At 37.7% G+C, this 25,273-nt stretch overlaps 1 protein-coding gene and 1 pseudogene across 3 annotated transcripts in view; one reads left to right on the top strand and one right to left on the bottom strand.

The window, feature by feature from the left end:
- LOC103003768 (cytochrome b5 type B) overlaps positions 1-25,273 on the bottom strand; it is a 33,241-nt gene that overhangs the window by 4,885 nt on the left and 3,083 nt on the right. For all 3 annotated transcript variants that reach the window (XR_009006089.1, XM_007198198.2, XM_007198197.2), the window contains exons 2-4: positions 11,993-12,121; positions 11,420-11,449; positions 1,990-2,018 (exon numbers count right to left, since the gene is read on the bottom strand). Coding sequence is in view for 2 of the 3 variants with exons in the window: in XM_007198198.2 (XP_007198260.2) it covers positions 1,990-2,018; positions 11,420-11,449; positions 11,993-12,121 (188 nt within the window). In the remaining variant the exon portion in view is untranslated. The remainder of the gene's footprint in view (positions 1-1,989; positions 2,019-11,419; positions 11,450-11,992; positions 12,122-25,273) is intronic.
- LOC114235964 (ER membrane protein complex subunit 3-like) lies at positions 14,983-15,838 on the top strand (annotated as a pseudogene).

Genomic DNA, 25,273 nt, shown 5'->3' on the forward strand with positions numbered 1-25,273 from the left:
AGCCCAAAACACCAGCTGAGGTTCAGTAATAAAAATGATTCTCTTTGCCTAAACATATCTAGCACTTTGTACATTTAAGTATGGCAGAAAGCTGTTCTGGACAAGTTTAGAATGTCAGCCAGGTAGCTCTGTTTAAAGACACAAGCAAGTTGGTCAGTATGTACAACAGCAATATGGCACAGGGAAACTTAAAAAAGTAATCTCCCCAGAAGAGTAATGAATTCAGGTATCTTCCAGAGCAGCCACAAGGGACAAAAGAGTTCAAAACACGGAAGATAAAGTCTTCAGTGCACAAGACTGAGAATGGTTGACCCCCAATCCTCATATAATCCTTTGTAACTTTACGGCCACTGAGAACAGAACCAGAGGAAATGCACCTATACTGCACCAAAGGAGATACAGGTTCAACAACAACTTCCTGGACATAAGACAGAACTCTCTTCATTCAGATTTATTCAGGTTATTGCACATAGTTGTGACTCAGTTATTTTTATTGCTTTGAAGTATTCCACTATATGAATATCCCAGAATGAATTCATTCATTTTACTAATGAATGGTTATTTGGGTTGTTTCCAATATTTTAATATCTTGAATAATGTTGCTATGAGCATTCTAGTACGTGTTCACTGGTATACTTGTACACACATTTCTCTTGAGTATGTATATATCCCTAGAAATGGAACTGCTGGGTCAGAAGTTATTATATTGTCAAATTTACTTGATAATGCCAAATTGTTTTCCACAGGGATTGTACCCATTTACATCTCCCTAAGACCCTAAAGAGGGCCTAAGAATATTGGTAATACACTTCCTAAACAACTCCTCTTATTTTGAGAATTTTAAAAAATTTTTGCCAATCTGGCAGGTGTGAAATATACCCCATGATTTTAATCTGCATCTCTCTGATGACAAATGAAATTAAACCTTTTTTTCCCATATGTTTATATTTGTGCTTCCTCTTCTGTAAGGTGCTTGTTTAAGTCTTTTTCTCATATTCTACTAAGTTATTTTTTAATTGATTTGTAAAAATTCTTTATGTATTCTACACAGTAATTTTTAATCAGTTTTAAGCGTAGTGTAAGTCTACTGCAAGTTTATGGCCTGTATTTTCAAATTCTTTATGGAGCTTTTGGATGAGCATAAATCCTTAATATTAAGAAAGCTGAATTTACTAACAGTTTCCTTTAATTTCCACTTTGTAAAAATATTCTGTCCGTCACCTCAAACAAAAAAGACATGGTACTTTTACGGGGAAAAAAGACACATTTTCTCTCTCTCTATGAAATGCTTTAAGTGGGATCTCAGAAAGATAAAATAGCTCTATATAATCTCTATAAATTTTTACAAGCCAAGGATTCTACAGTTATCTCAAGCAGAGACACTTAAGGGATGATAAATGTATACCTTTCAGGGCTAATACTACTGTGTTAGTAACATTACTGCAAGGGATAAGTAAACCTTTGAGAAAACACACATTCCTGAACATGACTGCAATACACAATTTTTTTCTTCTGTAAAATGTAATAATACATTTTTACATTTATTATTACATTTATAATATGTAAGGTAGGTGCAGAGTGGTTGTGAGGATTAAATGAGATTAGAGAGTGGTTGTGAGGATTAAATGGGATTAAGTTTTTAGTGGAAGTTGCATAGCTTGGCTGAGCTGCAGAGACTGTGGGCCTGAATTAACAGTAGTACTTGTCCATGCATACTTACCTCTTACTACATGTGATTCTAATTTATGTCACAACAAGATTTAAAAATTACTCAAGGCAAGAACTTTTTTGAGATTACTCAAGATGACTAAAACTGTAAAACTTAATTTTGCTAAAGCTAAGGAACTACTGAATTTGCAGTAATCGTGACCAAAAAAGAATGAGCTGTCAAACTGTACTCTAAGTTATGTTTCACATGTATATTTATGGAAGAACCTCTTTGCCACACAGTAAATTGAGCATAAGGAAATCTATTAAGGGAATACCAACCTTTTGCACGTATTATTTTTTGGAGGGTCCTGAAGAAGATGCATGTTCAAAAACAAACAAACAAACAAACAAGATTAACACAGAGTATATAAATCTTCTCGAATAGTCATGCAAACTCTGAAGCTAATAACAGAACTTCATCTTTCATGCAATTTGATGTTTACAAATCCATCTGCGATGGGAGGACTAGGAATTCTTTTTCTGATAATATACTGGTATTCCCTAGTAAAGAACCACTAATGAAAGTGTAGAGAAATGACCTAAACTCATTTTATTTGTAAAAAACAAACAAACAAACAAAAAAAGCCACTGGTACAAACTATATTGCAATGAATTAATTTGCAGTCACAATGGTAAGCCTGGTTCACTGGGGCTTGCCACTGGCAGTAGCTAAGATCACATTTTGTGAAAACACATTTAAAAAATAAAAACTTCTGTCTTGTAACATAGAGATCAACTGGGAAATGCTCAAAAGCATGCAGATGACTGCTTTGTGGCTTAGAGAAGTGAACTGCTTTACTCTCTGAAATCATAATAATTAAGATTAGAGACCTTAGGGCTTATTTCACAATGAAAACAGCAAGAATGGAGTTAGAGGAAAGAAAATACCAAAATAAACTTAAAAACAAAAATTTGGCAGTAATAAGTAACGAGGTAGTTATACATGCGACAACACTGATGAACCTTAAATGTTACGTGAACTGAAAGAAACCAAAGACCATGTATTATATAAAGTCCATTTACATGAAATGTTCAGAATAGGCAAACTGAGAGGCAGAAAAGTAGATTGGTGGTTTCCTAGGGCTGAGAGAAGAGGAGCTGGAGGGAAATGGAAAATGACTGCTAAAGGTTACGTGGTTTCTTTTTGGAGTGATGAAAATGTTCCAAAATTAATTTGTGATTATGGTTGCACAGCTCTGAATATACTAAAAACCCTTGACTTATACATCTTAAATAGGTGAACTGGATGGCATGTGAATTATACCTTAATAAAGCTGATACTAAATTTTTAAATTCAATTTATGTAAATAACAAATGAAGTTATGGATTTCATTAATTAGTTGTATAGTACAAAAAAGCCTGCTAACTTACTGCCAGAGGACAATAACCCATTAGCATAAGTTACTGCTGCCCAAAAGATCATCTCTGCCAATATGCAGTAATATGCCAGGGTATGGACACATAACTACAGATTTCAGTAACCTCCAAGATTCCCAAAAACCCTACATACATACTGGCCTAGATATTTTAGAGCAGACCATGAGGTAAGTTTTAATTTCATATACCCAAAACATTGTCATGCAATGAATACATGCCCCAAACCTGAAAGAAATCGCCGACAGGCAAGTAAAACTTCTAATAAAAAGTTTTAGATAAATCCTATTAATATACTACTACACTTCTTTGAGACCCCGATGATAACAATCTGGGACATTTCTCCTTGAATAGAATGAGTCAGGCTAGCTAAAACATGTTACGGTCAATCTTTGAGAAATACAGCAAGCGTTTTGCAGATTTGGAAGGCTGGGGTGGTAATGATGGTTGTGTGTGCATCTCACAACGTTGCCTTTTTAAAGCTTTTTTTTTTTTAAACTAATTTATTTATTTATTTATTTTTGGCTGCATTGGGTCTTTGTTGCTGCGCGCGGGCTTTTCTCTAGTTGTGGCGAGCGGGGGCTACTCTTCGTTGCGGTGCACAGGCTTCTCATTGTGGTGGCTTCTCTTGTTGTGGAGCATGGGCTAGGCGCATGGGCTTCAGTAGTTGTGGCACGCGGGCTCTAGAGCTCAGGCTCAATAGTTGTGGCGCAGGGTCTTCGTTGCTCCGTGGCATGTGGGGTCTTCCTGGACCAGGGCTCAAACCCGTGTCCCCTGCATTGGCAGGCGGGTTCTCAACCACTGCGCCACCAGAGAAGCCCAACGTTGCCTTTTTAAATATTCCACTACAGTAGCCAAGAAATAATTGAATTCTATCAAGAAAATTCCATGGTCTTTTATGCTTTCTTTATCCACACATATACCAATGATTTTATGGAACAAAAAATGTAGACTTAGTATTAAAAAAAAAAAAGCAGAGGTAATCTGAAAGGCTTATGTGAAAGCGAAATGGAGTAATATACGTATTATGATGTTTAATCTATAACCACATTAAATCTGTTAGTTCATATAAATGGATTCTCTAGATTTCAGTTTTTAGCCTCTTTTACAACCAAAAGCACTGCTGTGTGCTAACTAGACTGAGCCTCAGACAACGTAGTAAGCAAGTGAGAGAAGAAAGAGAGGGGGAGAGAGAGAGAGAGAGAGACCAGACGAATCAAGACCATAATATACTGAAATTGTAATAGTTCCTAGTAAGCAATAAAAATTTTAAAATATACATGGTTTCCTTCCTTCCTTCCTCCCTGCCTCCCTCCCTCTCTTTCTTTTAACTAAGTACCTCAACCCCTGTTTTAAGAGCAATCTAGGAAAGAAAAGAGAAGGAAGCTTATCCTCTTTAGAATACCAAGAGCCAAATAAATGCCAAAGTGACTCCGCTTTTAATCAACTATAAACGAAAGAGTTTTTTAAGGCACTGCTCTTGTAGCCAAGTGTCTCAGCCAAGTTTGGAAAGAAGCCAAATAAGTTATTTTTAATTTAACAAAATTAAGAAGAAAAGGGTTCGATTAACACAAAACCCTCCTTCATCTTCACCCTGCCATTCTCTCCGTGCACAGCTCCCCCGTTCTCATTTCCACTCCAGAGCTCTGTGCTGAATCTAACAGATGCTTAGGTGAAATTCCTACAGTTTATGATTGACTTTAATTTACCCCTGTGGGTGTTCAGGCATATCTTGGCTGGTTATGTTCTTGCCCACGTTTTAATTTACATGCAAGATTGGTCAGGAGAAGTGACTGCTCTCCATCTTTGGCATGGATAATAGTAATTGCAATACTATATGATTTTAGTTACAAGAGAGCAGTTCAAATCCAGAGTTCTACCAAAAGCCTTACCAAGTGATTAATATGCATGCTTCTTTATTCTCCAATGAGTCTGGAATCCACTTCCAAACAACCAGATTGCTTTAAGTCTACTCTGATTTTAGTCCAAAATTAACAGAAATCAACTGTTTAAATACGGTGGTTCCTAAAGTTCAAGATTCATTAAGCCTTTAATTCCCTCATAAAATAAATAAGTAAATAAATATATTTATATACATACAAATACTAACATGGACTTTGTAGGACAAGAGGAAATATTTCATAATATTTGAGTAACCTTTTTATTAAAGCTGATTATAACTGAAATTATGTCTAATATCTTCAAGCTCAATGATAAATCAGTTTCCTCACCTGTGAACTGAAAGGCTCAAATCAGATGAACCTGAATTCTAAAGTCATATTCAATTAACTCAACACAATTTTCCGACCCAAGGGCATTTTAGCAAAACCTACAAGAGCAGACTTCTAAAGATTAGAGAGAAGTTAATACCATTCTCCCACGTCCAAGAAGGAAGACTGAAGGAGCACAACCACACAGAGATGTTTCTGTTTTCCAGCACGTACGTAAAGATGTGTTCTTCCAGATACTCTCCCGAGAGACAGTGTGCTGTGAGCACTAACCCTCGCTGATGTGGTTAAAAGAATGACAAAGAAATGTCATAATTGGCAAACATATGGGAAGGGATTTGGGGGTCAGTGGGGGGTGATTTCACCATGAACCCTGTTTATGAAAAAACATGGGAGGAGGGCTTCCCTGGTGGCGCAGTGGTTAAGAATCCGCCTGCCAATGCAGTGAAGACGGGTTCGAGCCCTGGTGCGGGAAGATCCCATATGCCATGGAGCAACTAAGCCCGTGCACCACAACTACTGAGCCTGCACTCTAGATCCCGCAAGCCACAACTATGGAGCCCGCGAGCCACAACTATGGAGCCTGCGAGCCACAACTACTGAAGCCCGCGCGCCTAGAGCCCGTGCTCCGCAACAAAGAGAAGCCACCACAATGAGAAGCCCGCGCACCGCAATGAAGAGTAGCCCCCGCTCGCCGCAACCAGAGAAAGCCCACGCGCAGCAATGAAGACCCAACGCAGCCAAAAATAAATAAATAAATTTATTAAAAAAAAAAAACATGGGAGGAGAACACATGCTTAAGGAATGGCGTACTTTGTCACCAGAACATAAACGTAGGAAACAATGCGCCAAAATTATAGTTATGATGCATTCAAACATATAGACAGAGCGTTATGTGTATCTTCAGCCTAAACAGTTTATACTTAGACTTTCAGAGGTTTAAATAAAAGGGAAACATAAGGTATATAAGAAGCTTATGTTTTAATTCCTAAATTGAATGTTCGCCATTCCAAGAGGATTCCAAGTATTTAAAATTGGAAGAAGTGGATTTTAAACCACAGGACACCTTCAGCAAATTTAATGAGTATTTGGGTGGTCTGATAGTTTTTGCAGCTTTTTATTTAGAATAATTTGGTTTCTATGTGGCCAGAAACTTATGAAAAACAACTTGGGAACTTTGGGCTTCAAACACTACTGCAAAGTATTTTTCCCCCATAATACAATGGACTGTGTAACATTAGCTAACACTATATAAATTTTAGTTTTAGGTTCATCATACAACCTAAAAAGTCTGAGTTTTGAAAGTATATGATTTCAATATTTTCATGGCCATGTGGTGTGGATCTTGAGGACAGCCTTCTCATGACACTCTAATGTACTAAAATTTCTTTCTAGATGAGAATACAGTTTAACAATTACTGTATTGTAAAGCATAAATCCCTAGAGTCAGCCCAGTCATATAAATAATATTTCCCTGTACATAAGGGCAAATTCAAAGATGAAAAACACCTGCTAAAACAAATTTCTATACAACTCTCTCAAGAACCCATTATGATAAGATACATAAGACATCACTGAAGAAAAAAAATTAAAACACTCAGACACTAATTTACTGGGACCCAAGAAGTGAAATACTTGTTGTAACACTGGAGGGCTGATTTGCAAAAGATGTTACCTTGTCCTTCTGACATCTTGCTTTGCAAAACTACACATCATTTCTAAATAAAGCATTACAAGAAGACACTAAGCCTTCAGATTCCTCAGGAAAGGGTATTTTGTCTTTCAAGAGTGATCTTGCCATTACATTCTATGCTTTATTTCAAAAGATTACGTTACAAAATACACGTTAGGGAAAAAGAAACAGGCAACAATGAAACCACCATACAAAATTCTTTGGTAAATAGCAAGCACTACTCATCTAAAGGGCATCTGCATACCCATTTTAAACGTTAATAAATTAGGTTGTAGATATGATAGGAATATTTAACAATTCTTAAAAGGAAATTTTTAGTATGATGCAACCAACTAACTACATTACATAACTATAAAGCATGCATTCTTTTTAGTTTCCCTCCCATAAAAGAGAAGGTAAACTGAATGCTATGTATGTATAATACTTTACGTACATGTAATAGAAAACTGTATAACAAAAGTCTGTAGCACCTGGGAGAAAAAAATGTATCTGCCTTTAAATGCAAGTTATAAATTGCTTCTAACACAGATGGAGTTCACTAAATTTCAAAAGTTAAATTTTTTAAGTTAAAAAATGAAGTTTAAGAAACACGTTAAGGGACTTCTCTGGTGGTGCAGTGGTTAAGAATCCACCTGCCAATGCAGGGGACATGGGTTCGACCCCTGGTCTGGGAAGATCCCACATGCCGCGTAGCAACTAAGCCCGTGTGCCACAACTACTGAGCCTGCGCTCTAGAGCCCGTGAGCCACAACTACTGAGCCTGTGTGCCACAACTACTGAAGCCTGCGTGCCTAGAGCCTGTGCTCCTCAATGAGAAGCCACCGCAATGAAGAGTAGCCCTTGCTCGCCACAACTACAGAAAGCCCGTGTGCAGCAACGAAGACCCAACGCAACCAGAAAAAAACCAAAAAAAAAAAAACCCAAAAATAACCATGTTAAGCCTTTATAGAGACAATCTTACTTCCTTAAAAAAAAGAAACAGATCAAATCCTGTTATAGCAAATGTCATCTCATCAAAGCTTTTGTCTATGGAATACTAAGTATTAAAGAGAATGAGAGAGATCTTTATAAATTGATAAGGAACAATCACTAAGATAAAATTTTTTAGTAGAAAGAAGCAAGGGGCAGAACAGCACCTATGAGATTTTTAAAGGAAGGGATGGTTGGTCTGTCTACTGATCAATCAGTCTATCTATCCATCCATCCACCTATTTATATGTATGTATGCACAGAATCTCTTTGGAAGAGTAAACAAGAAAATGGTAGCCGGTTACCTCAGGAGAAGGGGAACTGGGAGACAGAGTTGGCGATGGCAGTCATTTTTATAGTACACTTTTTGTACTATTTGAATTTTTAACCATGTACACCACAAACTAACAAAAGTTAAATGGAAAAATGGTCAGGTTATTGGGTCTATGCACTGTAATGAGATTTGACTAGTGAAGCAGTTTAACTGTTTAACTGTCACCTAGATAATATCTGTTGAATAAATGAATGAAATGGTGCCACTTTTTTTAGTCAGGTTAGCATTTGTATGTTCCTTATCTCCTGAACTGAAGGTAGACTGAGTGATAAAAATGTTAACCAAGAAGTAAACCCATAATCCAAAGAGAGACCTCATGGACCACAAATGTGTCTAGGTTACTTTAGCACAGTAGGCAGGCAGGCAAACTGGTACAGAAAACACTGTTTCTAAGGTGAGTTTCCATAACTCAAAGCAGACCAGAAAAGTGTTAACTTAAGTATGAATGGAAGATTGATGGCTCTCAGCATGGGGACTAATCCAGCCAGGCAGAGATTTAGAGACAAAAAGGTTTTTTAATTCTAGTTAGTTATCTTTGACTGAAGCAGGTAAGAAAAACATCTGTTGCCAGATCTGTAGTTTTTAAGCTTTTAAGTTTTAGTACTGTAACAAACATTTCAGGGTCTTGAACCTCAGGCATTATCAGTTTAACAAGGAAACAATGGTGACCATCAATTATTTATTTACTCATGTCATAGCAAAAGCAGTATGAAAGGTAGTTTCCAAAATACTGGGAAAAAGTTTCTGATTTACACTCTAGAATAGCATGTTTTGGGTGTTTTTTTTTTTTTAAAGTTTTTTTGAGGGGGTGGGGAGGTAGTTTCAGGCAGGGAAGAGACATGGAGCTTGGAGCTGTGGAGGGAGGAGAGAAGCAGAAAAATAAAGGAAGAATGAAAATGAAAACTGTCGCATAAGGCAGAAGACACCTCTTAATTAGGCATTAAAAAAAAAATCACTTCCTCACAGAGGTTCTGAAACCTTAACCAAAAGAAAGTATTAATGAAATGAACTTTACATTTACTTCTTCATGGTGAATGTAAAAAAAAATAAGAAAAGAGACACCTGCAGCCTAGACACAGAAGTGCCTCTTTAAAACCCATGTAAGAAATAAACGTGAAGGAGCAAGAATTTCTTCCTGGAACTAAAATCAGGCTGGACTATAGCTCAATGACAACCTATGTAGGTGGTCTTGGATCTGCCTGAAGTACAGCAGTGTGACTGGAAACACTCAATCATCAGACTGACTATTTAATGAAGACTATCCTTTGGGTATAGCAGACATGATAAAAACAGCCTTGAAAACACTGCCTTTAATCACTCTTTAAGCCAGGCTGGGGCCAAACTACATTTGGAGACTTCTAAATTTTTACAGAATTTCACCAAATCTCACCAGTTAAAAGGGTTTCTTTTTCTTTATTTCTTACAAAAAGTCCAAGGCTCAACAGTTTTAATTTATCTGAGACATCTCTAGTTAATTCTTTGGCCTATATATAGAAGGCAGACAGTGCTTTCCACAGAAGAGAACTAAAGTTCCCTAAGTTTTCAAACAAAAAGATGGGCAGTCATTCAGCACAGTCTGGTGTTTGGCTATCTGGGTTACTTTAAGCGCAAATTCCCACCTCCAGAGATCATGAATCAGTAGTAGTAATGGCAGCCCAGGAAATATACATTTCAGAAAACACGCCAAGAGATTACAATATAGGTGGTACAAGGAATAGAATTTGAAAAACACTGCTTGCTCTCCATTCCTAAGAATGGTCCTAACTACATACTATACTACCAAGGAAGAAAAATGGCAACAAGAAGCAATTGGTAGACTTCTAGACATTATAACTCCCCCACAATTTCATTTGTCTTAAATATAATGGGTGTTCTCACAGTGCTGTGCAGAAGTGGGTTATGCCTCCTGGATACAAGGTGCTTCTCTTGTACAAATGGGAACATCCCTTGAATCAAACGTTGACCTCTGAGAGCAATGGTTTCTGGACATGTTCAATATACCAAACAAGCCATGCTTAGTTCAAATTTTACCTTAATTACACAAGTGAAGATTCAAGAATGGATAGCACATATGTTAGGAGGGGAGGACAAAGAAACCAACAGTGTTCACAAAGCATTTAAAGAACTATTTCATGCCCCCTTCATAAACAATTCAACAGTTCAGAGTAGCAGAGTGCAGCAAGACGAAAGAGTTAATTTACACAAGCACTCTGGATGGCAGAGCAACAGGTGGCAGATACCATCAAGCAATCTCTTGAATTGAAAGAATTCTTGTGTCTAGGTCAACTTTAATTGCTGTGTCACACGTGTTCAGTAATACCAGCTCAATGAGGAAAGGGAAGCAAGAAGCTAGAAGGAGGAAAAGAGGAGGGAACATTGCCTCCATGATGTTCTGGGTGACAACTAACTGCTGTCCCTTTAAATTACAGGGTAGGGGAAGAGTCAAGGAAAATGGCGAGAAAAAAGTGGGGGAATAAGGGAGATGAACCATCCAGCTTGTGGGAAGCAAAAATGCTTTCATATTTTCTTCCTGGTACATTATGCAGTACACATTAAGGTTTTCAAATATTTAATCTTTTGTTTTTACGGTTATCACTGTGTGAATGGGAAGGCTGTGTAGGCCTATTTGAGCCTACACCATAGGGGAATAGGGACAGAAAGGCCTGTTCCAGTCAATTACTCAATTGTTCCAGTCTACAACTCATTCTAAGACTTGCAAGAGTAAATCGACCTTCCAATTCTTTTTCCAACACAGAAGCAATTATTATCGTCTATACTATTAAATGTAAGAATAAGAAATACTTTTCTACAACTGAACCTATAAACTAATTTCTTCCAAAGCAATACGGGGCATGGCTTTAGAGTTTCAATTTTTTAAAAAAGCAAATAGAAGCATGAACACAATGTTCCTACTGTTCAAGACTCAGCTATTCTTTTTTCCTGAGATGGTACTGAGCCCAAATTCCTGAAAAACAGGATTTTTGTTTGGGGGAAAAGTAAACACTTCTCTTGTTACAATACACTAAAAAAAAAAAAAAAAAAAGCAATTTTATTTGAGTAAATAGAAATATAAACACTTGAAAGACACAAGAGAAATAGAGGACTTCTTACCTCGCCATCACTTCTGTATTCAAGGTCATTCTGTTTAAAGAGGAAAACAAATAATATTTTAAGACACATCTAAACGAACTCTCATTACCTGCTTATTTATAACTTTGGAACATGAGACTACATTCTGGTAGTAGTAATTCCCTGGGAGATGCCAGGGTCTACAGAAGGGTACTGCCCACTCCCCCACCCCTGCATCCCTGACTCTGAGCATATCAGGGTCCCCTGTAAGAATGGTATGGTTTTAAAAGTCCATAGTTACCACTTTTAGCAATGAATTTGCAAGAACAACCAAACCACTATTTTAGGTAGAGATAATAACTGCATTACAAAAAAATCGATCAAAAATAACCCCACCTCCAAAATCAGTTCCTTTTCATAGACACTATATGTGTTGATTTACAGACAAGAAGCTCTATCTTAACACAGTAAGGTTAGATGATTTTGGAGAAAATTTAGCCTGATGGCTGGGTTGAACGAATTTCCATTTTAGTAACTCATTCCCTCATCACGATCTGTGGCTGTTGGATAGCTTCCTCTCTCTACAAGCACTCCTAGAGCTCAGCTAATTCTTACCGGATGCACATCACCAATATAGTACTGTTTGAGCATTTCTCTGGCATCAGAGGAGTGGCCTACATCTTCAAAACTTTCAGTTGCATCTCCACCAGCTTGTTCCAGCAGAACCTCTTCTCCGCCAGGATGCTACAAGGAAAAGATATTTACTGAAGACAGGGCTGTCTGAAAAGCTAACTAATGTAAGCTACTTCCCCTTCCCCTCTCCTCTTTTCCCTTTTCTCCCTTTAATGGCAGCAATGGGACGAATCAGCACTGCATAGCCCAAAACAGGATGCAATGGGGGGAAAACAACGTAACTCCTGTGTCTTTTGGCCAAAAATGCATAATGTGGGTTTAACTGTGAGGAAACCTAGGACAATCGCAAATTGAGGGATATTCTACAAAACGACCAGCTGTGATCTCCAAAAATATCAAGGTTAGGAAAGCCAAAGAAAGACTATTATTCTATTCCTGCAACTTTTCTGTAAGTTTGAAATGGTTTCAAACTTTAAAGCTAAATAAATAAATAATACCAAAATAACTGCCTCTATACCTAGAAAGTAGATTCTATCTATAACTTACATGCTATATACCTTGGATAAGTTATTAAGAAATTGAGATGTCTTTGTTTCCTTATTTGTAAAATGGAGACAATATGAGAACCTATCTTAACTACTATTGTGAGTATTATATGAGATAAGGATAGGAAATACTCTGTACTCAACAAGAGAAAGGTATAGTTAGTATAATGTGTTATCATCTATCATTTTAAAAAGCAGATATACATATGCATGCATATGCATGCATATGCATAAAATCTCTCCAGAAACATTTAAGGGAACCTGGTGGCTGGGAGACAGGTGCAAGGAAGACTTTTCACTGTACACCCTTCCGAAATTGGTTTCCCAAATACAGTATTACCTACTCAGAAAACAATTTTTTGTTTTAAACATCTTTATTGGAGTATAATTGCTTTACAATGGTGTGTTAGTTTCTGCTTTATAACAAAGTGAATCAGTTATACATATACATATGTTCCCATATCTCTTCCCTCTTCCGTCTCCCTCCCTCCCACCCTTCCCTATCCCACCCCTCTAGGTGGTCACAAAGCACCGAGCTGATCTCCCTGTGCTATGCGGCTGCTTCCCACTAGCTATCTATTTTACGTTTGGTAGTGTATATATGTCCATGCCACTCTTTCACCCTGTCACATCTTACCCCTCCCCATATCCTCAAGTCCATTCTCTAGTAGGTCTGTGTCTTTATTCCTGTCTTGCCACTAGGTCTTCATGACTTTTTTTTTTTCCCTTAGATTCCATATATATGTGTTAGCATACTGTATTTGTTTTTCTCTTTCTGACTTACTTCACTCTGTATGACAGACTCTAACTCCATCCACCTCATTACAAATACCTCCATTTCATTTCTTTTTATGGCTGAGTAATATTCCATTGTATATATGTGCCACATCTTCTTTATCTATTCATCCGATGATGGACACTTAGGTTGCTTCCGTGTCCTGGCTATTGTAAATAGAGCTGCTATGAACATTTTGGTACATGACTCTTTCTGAATTATGGTTTTCTCAGGGTATATGCCCAGTAGTGGGATTGCTGGGTCTTACGGTAGTTCTATTTTTAGTTTTTTAAGGAACCAGTAGTTACTTTTTATAACAACCTTTTAAGCAGGAATAATATTATCATCCCTATTTTAAAGATGAATTCAACGGAAGCACAAAAACTCTAAGTGTAACCTCCCAGTCAGTCACTTGCCTCTGAGCTCCGTGAGGATAAGGAAACTTCTATTTTTGTCTCCTAAAAGGTCTCCACCCAGTGATGGGTCTCCCACCCCAGCATTAAGCATGCTGTTTTGAAGCAAGAGTTAGACAGCTGCCACTCAACTGTTGTTACATCGGAACCCTCTCAGCCCTGGTAAGCTATTATCTTTGGAATTGCATCCCAACTTGCTCTATGTATCTAAACTATGGAAGATATTTTTTCCTTATGACACATCCCAACTATTATGCTGCCTTTCAGAGTAAAAGGATAACAAAATGTCTTAGTGGTTTGAGATACTCCAGAGAATGGATGTTTGACTCCCTACATAGCTCTTTCTACAACTATAAAGTATTTTCATTTTCACCAATCTCTCATCATAAATAAATAAGCAACCCTTTTATATTTTTTTTCCTACTGTATGAGAAAAAAAAAGAATAACGAATCAACTATAGCTTTATAACAGAAATAAGTACAGTTAGTTAACATTGTGGTGCATAAAACTATTTTTCCTGTCCATTCATTCAACCATTTCAATTGTTATGCTTCCATTTTTATTGAGTACTTACAATTTAATGTACTAGGCAGTGATGAAAGGTTTTGTGTCTTCATAAAAATGAATTCATATGGTATATACTGTTTTATAGCCTGCTTTTTTTTTTTCACAGAGGCAAGGAGGGTCAGAGTGGTCAAAAAAAAGGGTTTAGGGCTTCCCTGGTGGCGCAGTGGTTGAGCATCTGTCTGCTAATGCAGGGGACACGGGTTCGAGCCCTGGTCTGGGAAGATCCCACATGCCGCGGAGCAACTGGGCCCGTGAGCCACAACTACTGAGCCTGCGCGTCTGGAGCCTGTGCTCCGCAACAAGAGAGGCCGCGATAGTGAGAGGCCTGTGCACCGCGATGAAGAGTGGCCCGTGCTTGCCACAACTGGAGAAAGTCCTCGCACAGAAACGAAGACTCAACACAGCCATAAATAAATAAATAAATAAATAAATAAATAAATAAATAAATAAAAGAAAGAAAAAAAAGGGTTTAGTAAAATAACTCTCACTCCAAAATGTGGTCTTAATACAGATGGTTTAGAGCAAGCAAAAATATTTCAGGGAACCCTTCGTTACTGTTTGAGAACTCTATAAACTTCAGACATTATTTAAGATCAAATAGCAGCCCAGCCAGAGGCAATGCACTAGGCCTGAGGCCACAGCAGAGCCCAGGCCAGCCCTGAGCCAAGATAATGCCCAGGCTGCAGGATGGAAAAGTCCCTGAGGAGAATCCCAAGAGGAGCCCCAGTGCCCCAGGGAGGAGAAGCCCCGTGACCCTGGTCGGACTGGCTCTCAGTGAGCTGCTGCTCAACTCCGACATGAGCCTCTGGGTGGTCCAGCCCATCTTTATCATCACCTGGGGGTGTGATCCACCACTAGGTGTCTATCCTACTGCAGAGTGACAAGAAGCTCACCCAGGAGCAAATATCTGAAATTAGTTAAGTCCTAATTCAAAGCACAGTCCTCAGGGAAAATGGAAATTATATTCCCAAACAGTCCTTGACATAAAAATGTTACTTCAAGAACCCAGAGGATGGAGTTTTCAAAAAAAAAAAAAAGGGGAAAATAATACCACCTTCTCCTACAACTGATCCCACGATGCTCACAGATGTGATGAAAGAGAATGTCACAAATGTCCTCGCTGTGATTCTTATTGGTGGATGGATCAACATGACATTCTTAGGCTTTATCACAAAGTGTTATTTCCAATGACCCTATGTAAGCCTACGCTACAGAAAGGAATCGAACTACCCATTATTGATAGCTGCATCCTGGTACTTCTGCTGTGTATTTGGGCTTCAGAGCATTCACTCTCCAAATGTGGGCCAAGATAATGCCAATGACCAATCAGGAATGATGGAGACACAGATGACTGGAGCAGCCATGGCCATGCCCACCACAGATACCAAGAAAGCTTTCAAGACAAAGTGAAAGGTTTTGGAGCTAACAGATCACCAGAGGGCACCAGGTGATGTCAAAGAGGAGCACATGGCCAAACACCTCCACTTGGAAGGCATATTCAAAAATGAATTATAGACCTCTTTTTGAAGGCCAACCAGGGATTAGCTCTTGGGAACTTGGAGTAGTCCTTAACCTTTTAGCTTTTGTTTGCACTGGAGACTCACAGAATAAAAAGGAAAATGCATGAACTGATGGGCATGCAACAAGGATCATTCTTGTCTGACCCAGGTTCTTTTTTATATTTGAAACTAGAAGAAACGAGGCCTGTGTGCTGGGTGACTTATTAGGAAAGAGCTATTTTTAAAATGTTTTAAAATTTCCTTCTGGTGCCTGTAGAAATGAAAGGCAGAGAAAGGGGGAAACTCAAGCTAGTGATAATATATAAAAACTTAGCAAAAGTTCAATCTTTGGAAGAAACATTGCCAATTATAACTAATTATCATGTGCAATCAGCCTGACTTCTAGACCACAGTAAACTCCCGTTTTCTTGGGATCCGAATACCCTGTATTTTTATATTTAATTTATGTGCTAGTATTTTTATAACTTCCTTTAAAAAACTAATAATTTTCATTACTGAAAATTTAGAAACTATGTATGAGCAAAACAAGTCTCTCTGTATTGTTCATTTTGAGCCTACAGAATGACATAAAGAGCAAATGAGTCAAAACTTTATTCAAATAAACTCTTTTTCAGAGTGAATACTCAGGGCCAGGACAGACTTAGCAAACTTTCTATATCTCTTAATACTGTCCAGGGAAAGCTAATGACCCTGATATACTGCTGGATTCTCAAGTGCCTTCAGGATGACCAAAGATAGGTTAAATATGGGAGATTCTTGATTTGGACCTCAGAATATATTAAATACACAGGGGTGGGAAAAAAAAATCAATGGTTCTGTACTGTATGTAACCACTCAGCTGAACTAAAGACCCGGTTATTCTGGATATGAGAGTTTACATACTGTTATAAGAAGGAAGATAGGGCAATTGCTGGCAGATACAAAGATAACGGTTGCCCAGGGATAATTCTGTCTGAATTAAATGTCCTAGGGAAGTAGCAGTGTGCCATTCTATACCAACAGTTAAATGTAATTTGCATGTTGAGTACTGTACTCAAGAATGAATGATTCTTGACTCAACAAATTAAACCATCTTGTTTTCTCTTTAAGATCAGTTTTATGGAAGTAAAACTGGGGAAGTCACAATAATATCTGTGGATTGTATCAATATCAATATCCTGAGTAGGATATTGTACTACAGTTGTGCAAAATTTTACCAGTACGGGGAAATGGGTAAAAAGTACAAAGGATCTCTCTATTATTTCTTTTATAACTGCATATGAATCTCGTTATCTCAATAAAAATTTCATTCTAAAAAAATAAAATCAATTCCCTAAGTATATACTCGAGAAATGTGTATAGATATATGAACTTATACACACATACACACACACAAATGATCATAGCATCATTATTCATTATGACCCTAAACCTGAAACAACCCAATATCCATAAGGAGAATATGAATAAACTGGGGTATAATCATACAATAGAATCCTAATCAGCTATGAAAAAGAATGAAGCACTGCAATATGCACAAAAGAATATAATATATTGAACCAAAGATGCCAGACACAAAACAATATATACTGTGACACTCATTTGTAAAAAAGTTCAAAAATAGGCAAAACAAGGGATTTCCCTGGCAGTCCAGTGGTTAAGACTCCGAGCTCCCAATGCAGCAGGCACAGGTTCGATCCCTGGTTGGAACTAAGATCCCGCATGCCGCACGGTGCTGCCAAAAAAAAAAAAAAAAAAGAAAAGAAAAGGGCAGAATGAATCTATAGTGTTAAAGTCAAGAGAGCCAGTACCTCTGGGAATGAGGAAGGAGGCAGTGATTGGGAGGGTCTACAAGGAGAGGTTCCAGGATGTTATAATGTCCTAGATGGTGTATATCCAAATGTGGTCACTTACTAGAGTGACACCATATGGCTAAATCTTAGGAATATATAAATAGTGGGAAAATAAGTTCCAAAATATCATAGACACAACTACCTTTGCGTATACTCTATGTATAGTCAAATGATCTTTGACAAGGGTGCCAGGACCACTCAACAGGGAAAGGACAGTCTCTTCAACAAATAGTACTGGGAAAACTGACTATTCACATGGAAAAGAATGAAGATGGACCCTTACCTTATATCATGTACAAAAATGAACTCTTAATGGATTAAAGATCTAAACGTAAGACCCAAAACTATAAAATTAGGGGAAAAGCTTTTATGACATTGGACTTAGTGATACTTTCTTGGATATGACATCAAAAGCAAAGGCCACAAAAGCAAAAGTTGACAAATGGGATTACCTCAAACTTAAAAAGTTTTATACATCAAAGGACACAATCAGAGTGAAAAGACAACCAACAGAACAAAAGATATGTAAATCATAAGGGGTTAATATCCAGAGTATATAAAGAACTCCTAAAATTCAACAACAAATCAAATAACCTGATTATACAATGGGCAGAAGAGTTGAATAGACATTTCTCTGAAGATGACACACAAATGACCAAAAAGCATATGAAGAGATGCTCAACATTAGTAGTCACTGGGGAAATGCAAATCAAAACCACAATGAAATACCACCTCCCACCCATTAGGATGTCTATCATCAAAAAAACAGAAAATAACAAGTGTTGATTTGGATGTAAGAAATTATAACCCTGGGAATGTAAAACAGTGCAACCACCAGCACCATCTATTTCAGAACTTTTTGTCTTGTAAAACTAAAACTCTATGGGGACTTCCTGGCAGTCCAGTGACTAAGACTCCTTGCTCCCAGGACTTCCCTGGTGGCGCAGTGATTAAGAATCCACCTGCCAGTGCGGGGGACACAGGTTCAATCCCTGGTCTGGCAAGATCCCACGTGCCGCAGAGCAACTAGGCCCGTGCACCACAACTACTGAGCCTGCATGCTGCAACTACTGAAGCCCACATGCCTAGAGCCCATGTTCTGCAACGAGAAGCCACTGCAATAAAAAGCCCACGCACCACAATGAAGAGTAGCCCCTGCTTGCCACAACTAGAGAAAGCCCACGCACAGCAACGGAGACCCAACACAGCCAAAAAAATTATTTACTTAATTTTTAAAAAGCATCTGTGCTCCCAATGCAGGGGGTATAGGTTCAATCCCTGGCCAGGGAACTAAGATTCCCACAAACCACAGGGCATGGCCAAAATAAAACAACTCTCTGCCCATTAAAAGCTTTTTTTTGATTTAATATCTCTTTCATCTAATATAGTATAGCCACCTCTACTCTTATTTTGTTATTATTTGCATGGAATATGATTCCGTTCTTTCAATTTCAACCTATTAGTGTCTCTGAATCTAAAGTGAGTCTCCTACAGATGGCATATAGTTAGACCATGTATTTTTATCCATTCTGCCAATCTCTGTCTTTTGACTGGAGAGTTTAATCCATTTACATTTAAAGTAACTGCTGATACGGAAGGACTTACTCCATCAAAATGTCAGAGGACATTATCAAGAAAGTGAAAAGACAACCTACTGAATGGGAGAAAATATTTGCAAGTCATATATCTAATCAAGGATTAATATCCATAATATATAAAGAAATCTAACTTAACAACAAGAAGACAAACAATCCAATTTAAAAAGGGGCAAAAAACTTGAACAGTCATTTCTCCCAAGAAGATACACAGAACGAATAAGCACATGAAAGGATGCTTAACATCATTAGTCATTAGGGAAATGCAAATTGAACCACAAAAAGATACCACTTTACACCTGCTAGGATGGCTATGACTGAAAAAAAGAAAAATTACAAGTGTTGCATGGAGAAGTCAGAACCCTCATCCATTGCTGGTGGGAATGTAAAATGGTACAGCTGCTGTGGAAAACAGTTTGGAGTGTCTTCAAATATCTAATTATAATATAATTACCATACGACCCAGCAATTCCACTGCTAGGTATATATCCAAATGAACTGAAAACAAAGACTCAAACAGACACTTGTATGCCAATGTTCACTGTAGCATTGTTCACAATAGCCAACAGGTGGAGACAACCCAGATGTCCACTGAAGAATGGAAGAACAGACAAACAAAACGTGGTATACACATATCATGTAATACTATTCAGCCTTAAAAAGGAGTGAAATTCTGATACATGCTACAACATGGATGAACCCTGAAGACATTATTCTAAGTGAAATAAGTCAGATACAAAAACAACAAATACCGTATGATTCCATCTACATGTGGTACTTAGAACAGTAAAATTCACAGAGACATAAAGTAGAACAGTGATTACCAGTGGCTGGGAGGAGGTGGCAATGGGAAGTTATTGTTTAATGGGTACAGTTTCAATTTGGGATGATGAAAAATTTCTAGAAACAGTTGATGGTGATAGACACACAACAGTGTGAATGTACTTAATGCCATTGAACTGTACGCTTAAAAATGGTTAAAATAGTAAATTTTGTTATGTATGTTTTACCATAATAAAAATAAAAATTTAAAAACCTAACCATGCAAAGTAAAAGAAGCCAGATACAAAAGGACAAATATTGTATGATTCTACTTATATCAGGTAGCTAGAATAGGCAAATTCATAGAGACACAAAGTAAATTAGAGGTTGTATCAGGGGCTTGGGAAGAGTGATGAGAGGGTAGTTATTGCCTAATGGTTACGGAGTTTCTGTTTGGGGTAATGAAAAAGTTTTAGAAATAGACAGTGATGTTGGTTGCACAAACTGTGAATGCGATTAATGCCACCTAATAGTAGAGTTAAACATGGTTAAAATAGCAAATTTTTATGTTATATATATTTTACCACACACACACAAAAAGCTAGGTTTACATACCTATAATTAACGTAAGCCCAAAAGTTTACTTTTGTCTGAATCACAGCAAAACAAAACAAATAAGACCAAGGAGTCTGGAGGTTATCCTCAGTCACCTAGATTGGTTGGTTACCAGTGCTACTCAAATCTATTGAACAATCATAAGTTTCTCCCTGTTTTTATTAAGTAAACCTAATATAAGGCAGTACACATTTCCCATTTTTTCTAGGATCTGCTTTGCTTTTAAATCTCATATGAATTTGCAAAAACGATTCTTCTGAACTGGATAGCCTTTGTGTTTTAAGACTAATGGATCTTGTCTCAGCTTTTAATGCATAAGCAATTATATAACACTATAAATATTTCAAATAAACTATATGGCAACCAAGATCATAAACTTTCAATTGATGAAACAGTGCCTGTGATCGATTCATTTCTATCTCAGTCCAGCAATAATCAAGTGAAATACTTTACAGATACAAAGGAAACTTAGTAATGTCCCCTTGGGACGGGTTTTAGTCAGTCAATTGTCCACGGAATATGTGGTAGGGAGCAGGGGAAGCCTTTTGGCTTGTGGTAGGGAGGAGGGGAAGCCTCTTGGCTTTTCCTTAAGTTCATTTACTAAGCATTACTGAAAGGAGGACAGAAACTTTATGTTTTAATATAGAAAAGAAAGAGGACAAATTGCTAACAGAAAATAATACTTCCAGATTACTAATTCTATGGAAAGGATAGGGGACAGATGGGCAGAAAAGAGGAGAATGTGAAGAATGACAAACAGTTACACAATAAAAATCTTGCTGGGAAAAAATTACACAAATTCTCTGTGAATGGAAATTCCATGCTGATGTAATAAAAATGTAACAAAAGGGATATGCTAAAGATCACCTGACTTGGAAAATGAAATCTAGAAACATTAAGATTATGGAAGCTGCAAAATTAGGCCAGCCTACCCAAACAGATTAGCAGAATACCTCATCAAAATAAGATATGGAGGGGCTTCCCCGGTGGCGCAGTGGTTGAGAATCTGCCTGCTAATGCAGGGGACATGGGTTCGAGCCCTGGTCTGGGAAGATCCCACATGCCGCGGAGCGGCTGGGCCCGTGAGCCACAATTACTGAGCCTGCGCATCTGGAGCCTGTGCTCCACAACAAGAGAGGCCGCGATGGTGAGAGGCCCGCGCGCTGCGATGAGGAGTGGCCCCCGCTTGCCGCAGCTAGAGAAAGCCCTCGCACAGAAACGAAGACCCAACACAGCCATAAATAAATAAATAAATTAATTAATTAATTTAAAAAAAAAGATATGGATGTTAAAGTTTTGGAGAGGAAAAAAACTACTTCCTAAAAAATGGTCTGACAACACAGAGAAAGATAATAGACCTGGGTGGTGAACAGCAGGAAATGGTGCAGGTCCATAGGTATTTGCATTTGGATTAGAAATAACCTAGTAAGGCAGGGGTGTCACCTAGGAGAGGTTAACTTGATGGCTGCCAGAAATGGTATAACCTTGGCAGTCACAATTGCTCACGGTCTGAATTTCAGGTCTGCAGATCCAAACATAACTTATTCCCACCAGATTACATACCCTTATCCCCACTATATTAGGTACCACTGCTACAGATTCTCACAATTCCTTAGGCATCTTCATGGTACTATCACAATTGCAATTATTTATTTAATATCTTTCTTCCTCCACTAGACTATAAGCTCCCTAAGAACAGGGACCATGGTTGTCTTATTCATGGCTGTATTCCTGAACATAGCACAGAACCTGGAACATAGTGAGATCTAGGGGGCACTCACTCTGCCCTCCTTCCCTCCCACCTGCCCTCTCTCCCTCTCTGGCATGAATAAACCAAGGTCGATTTGTGATCAGGGCAGCTCACCTGGACAGTGCTGGAGGTTAAATTTTGCCTCATCTTATTTCTACCCTTCCCTAGGACCAACCACTTGAGACTGTTCAAGGAAAGAAAGCATACTTGCTACAGATTTGGTAATTCCACAAGCTAGATAACAATCAAATTGCACTTTCTTTTGACCAGCCTTGGAGAAATCCAGTAAGAATTGTTATTAGTTAGACACTGAAGCTTTCAAGGGGTACCCTCGCGTGGCACCAAACAGAGCCTGCATTCTCCATCTTTCCAAAGGCAAGACCACTCTACCTTGCACGACAATTGCTTGTACACATATCTCATCTTCCCAGCAAGTCCAAAGCATCTAATTCACCTTTAAATCTTCAGAGCATGTGCTAGTTAGTAAGCACTCAAAAGATGCTACAGGAAACAATTTTTTATTATTAATAAAAATAACCACTAACACTTACTGAGCTCTTTATGCCAGGTACCATGATAAGTCTTTATATGAATTACCTAAATCAATTGTCTCAACAACAACCCTGTGGAGTAGGTACTATTATCTCCCTTGAAGAGATGGGAAAAGGCCTTTACAGACCACAGCTGCCCAAGGTTACGGTAAAGTAGGAAACTGAACAAGACTCTTGAACCCCAAAGCCCACACCCAGCCATTAAAATGTGTTATATATATATCACCAAATGTGTGTGTATATATATGTATGTATGTGTATATGTATATATATGCGTGTGCGTATGTATATATATCACCAAAATTCTCTTCAAAAGACACTTAAGAAAATGAAAAGGCAAAATACAGACTGTAAGAAAATATTCGCAATACATATTTCTGAAAGGACTTGCATCCAAAATATATAAAGACTGCTTTCAAGTCAATGATAAGAAAACAAACCAATTAAAAATGAGCAAGACTGAACAGACACTTTACAAGACATGCAAATGGCCAATTAGCCCATGAAGATACTCAACATCATTAGTCATCAGGCAAATGCAAGTTAAAACCATTATTATATACCAGCACACACCCATTAGAACGGCTAAAAGTAAATCACTGACAAAACGTGTCAATGAGGATGTGCAGAAACGGGAAAACTAAAGCATTGCTGGTGCGACTGGGAAAAGGTCTGGCAGTTGCTTAAAAACAAAAACAAAAAAATATGACCCAGCAATCTCACTCCTAGCTATTTACCCAAGAGGAATGAAAACATATGTCCACACAAAGATTTGTACATGAAAGTATATAGCAGCTTTATTCATAATAGCCAAAAATTGGAAACAACCCAAGTGTCAATCAACAGGCAAACAGCTAAATTTTAGTATGGTTACAATGAAATAAGAAGCACTAAATAGGAATAAATTGCTGATACACAGAAAAAATATAGATGAATCTCACAGATATGTTAAGCGAAAGACGTTAGACAAATAATACATACGGTTCTGCAGTGTTAGAAATCAAATCAGTGGTTGTATGGGAACATAGATGGTAGAAATGTTCTATACAGTGATTGTGATGGTGATTACACAGATGAGACATTTTTCAAAGCTCACTGAACTCCACATATAAAATCTGTACATTTTATTATATGTACATTAGATCTCAATAGAGTTGACTTAGGAGGGGGAAAAAAACCTAGATAGCAAAATATTACTAACAACCCAAATGTTTATAAATATGAGACTGCCTGAATAAATTATAATCAGTCCAACAAATTCTATGAAGAATAAAGGAGTATCCCAGGTATGGATATGGAAAGACTCCTGAGATATACAGTTAACATGAAAAAAGCAAGGCATATTTCAGCGAGTATTGTATGCTGTTACCTTATGGGTGAAAAAAAAATGAGTGGGAGGAACTACATTCACTTTTGCTTGTATGTGCAAAACAAAACTCTGGAAGAATTCACAAACAGTAGTTAACTTTAGGAGGAGGTCGAACTGGGCAGATGGGAGGAAGGCTTTTCACAACGTACCCGTATGACCTATTCAAAAAATGAAAAAATTACCTGGGTTCCCGAAAAAAGGTACTAGTTCTAACTTCCCTCTATCACATTCCCAATCCTTCCAAATTATATCTAAGATGTGGAAGAAGGTGGTTGTAAAACAGACCTAATTCCATACTCTATAGCCATGAAAAAAAATTGAGGCAAATCCTAATGTAACGGGCATTGGTTATCTGGTCAGACTGCCTGAGTTCAAACTCCACCTGTACCACTTAACATTATGACTTTGTGAAAGTTATTTCTCTGCTCCTCAGTTTTCTAATCTCTAAAATGGGTTGTTAGGAGGGTTAAAAAAGAAATTACATGTAAGCCGTCAGAATAATAAGCACCCAAGAAATACTATTACTATTAAACCAAATCAATTAATAGACACTATAATTCAATTAAGGAATACTATGATTCTATTTCTACTTATACATATCTGTATACATTGGTATATGCGTGGAAGATGTAGAAGGATTCAAACAAATTCTTGGGGTTTAAAGAGTTTTACTTTCTTCCCTTCTGTATTGTTTTTCCCTCCAACCTAGTATTCCCACTTACGCCAACAGTGACTAAAAATTACATAGAAAGCTTTAAAACAGCACTATGTGTTAAGTTACTCTTTTCAGAAATGGTTAATTATACATAAAACAATGGCTTCCAAACTTTTCTCACTTGTGATACAGTAAGAAAACAAGAATATTAACTGAAACAAAGGTTCACAAAAACATGCTTTGTGAAACAAAGGTTCACAAAATCATACTTACCCTTGCTAAGAGAGATGCACTTTGATATGTTCTAGTCAAT

The sequence above is a fragment of the Balaenoptera acutorostrata genome, chromosome 19, assembly GCF_949987535.1.
Source record: "Balaenoptera acutorostrata chromosome 19, mBalAcu1.1, whole genome shotgun sequence".
NCBI classification, from domain to species: domain Eukaryota; kingdom Metazoa; phylum Chordata; class Mammalia; order Artiodactyla; family Balaenopteridae; genus Balaenoptera; species Balaenoptera acutorostrata.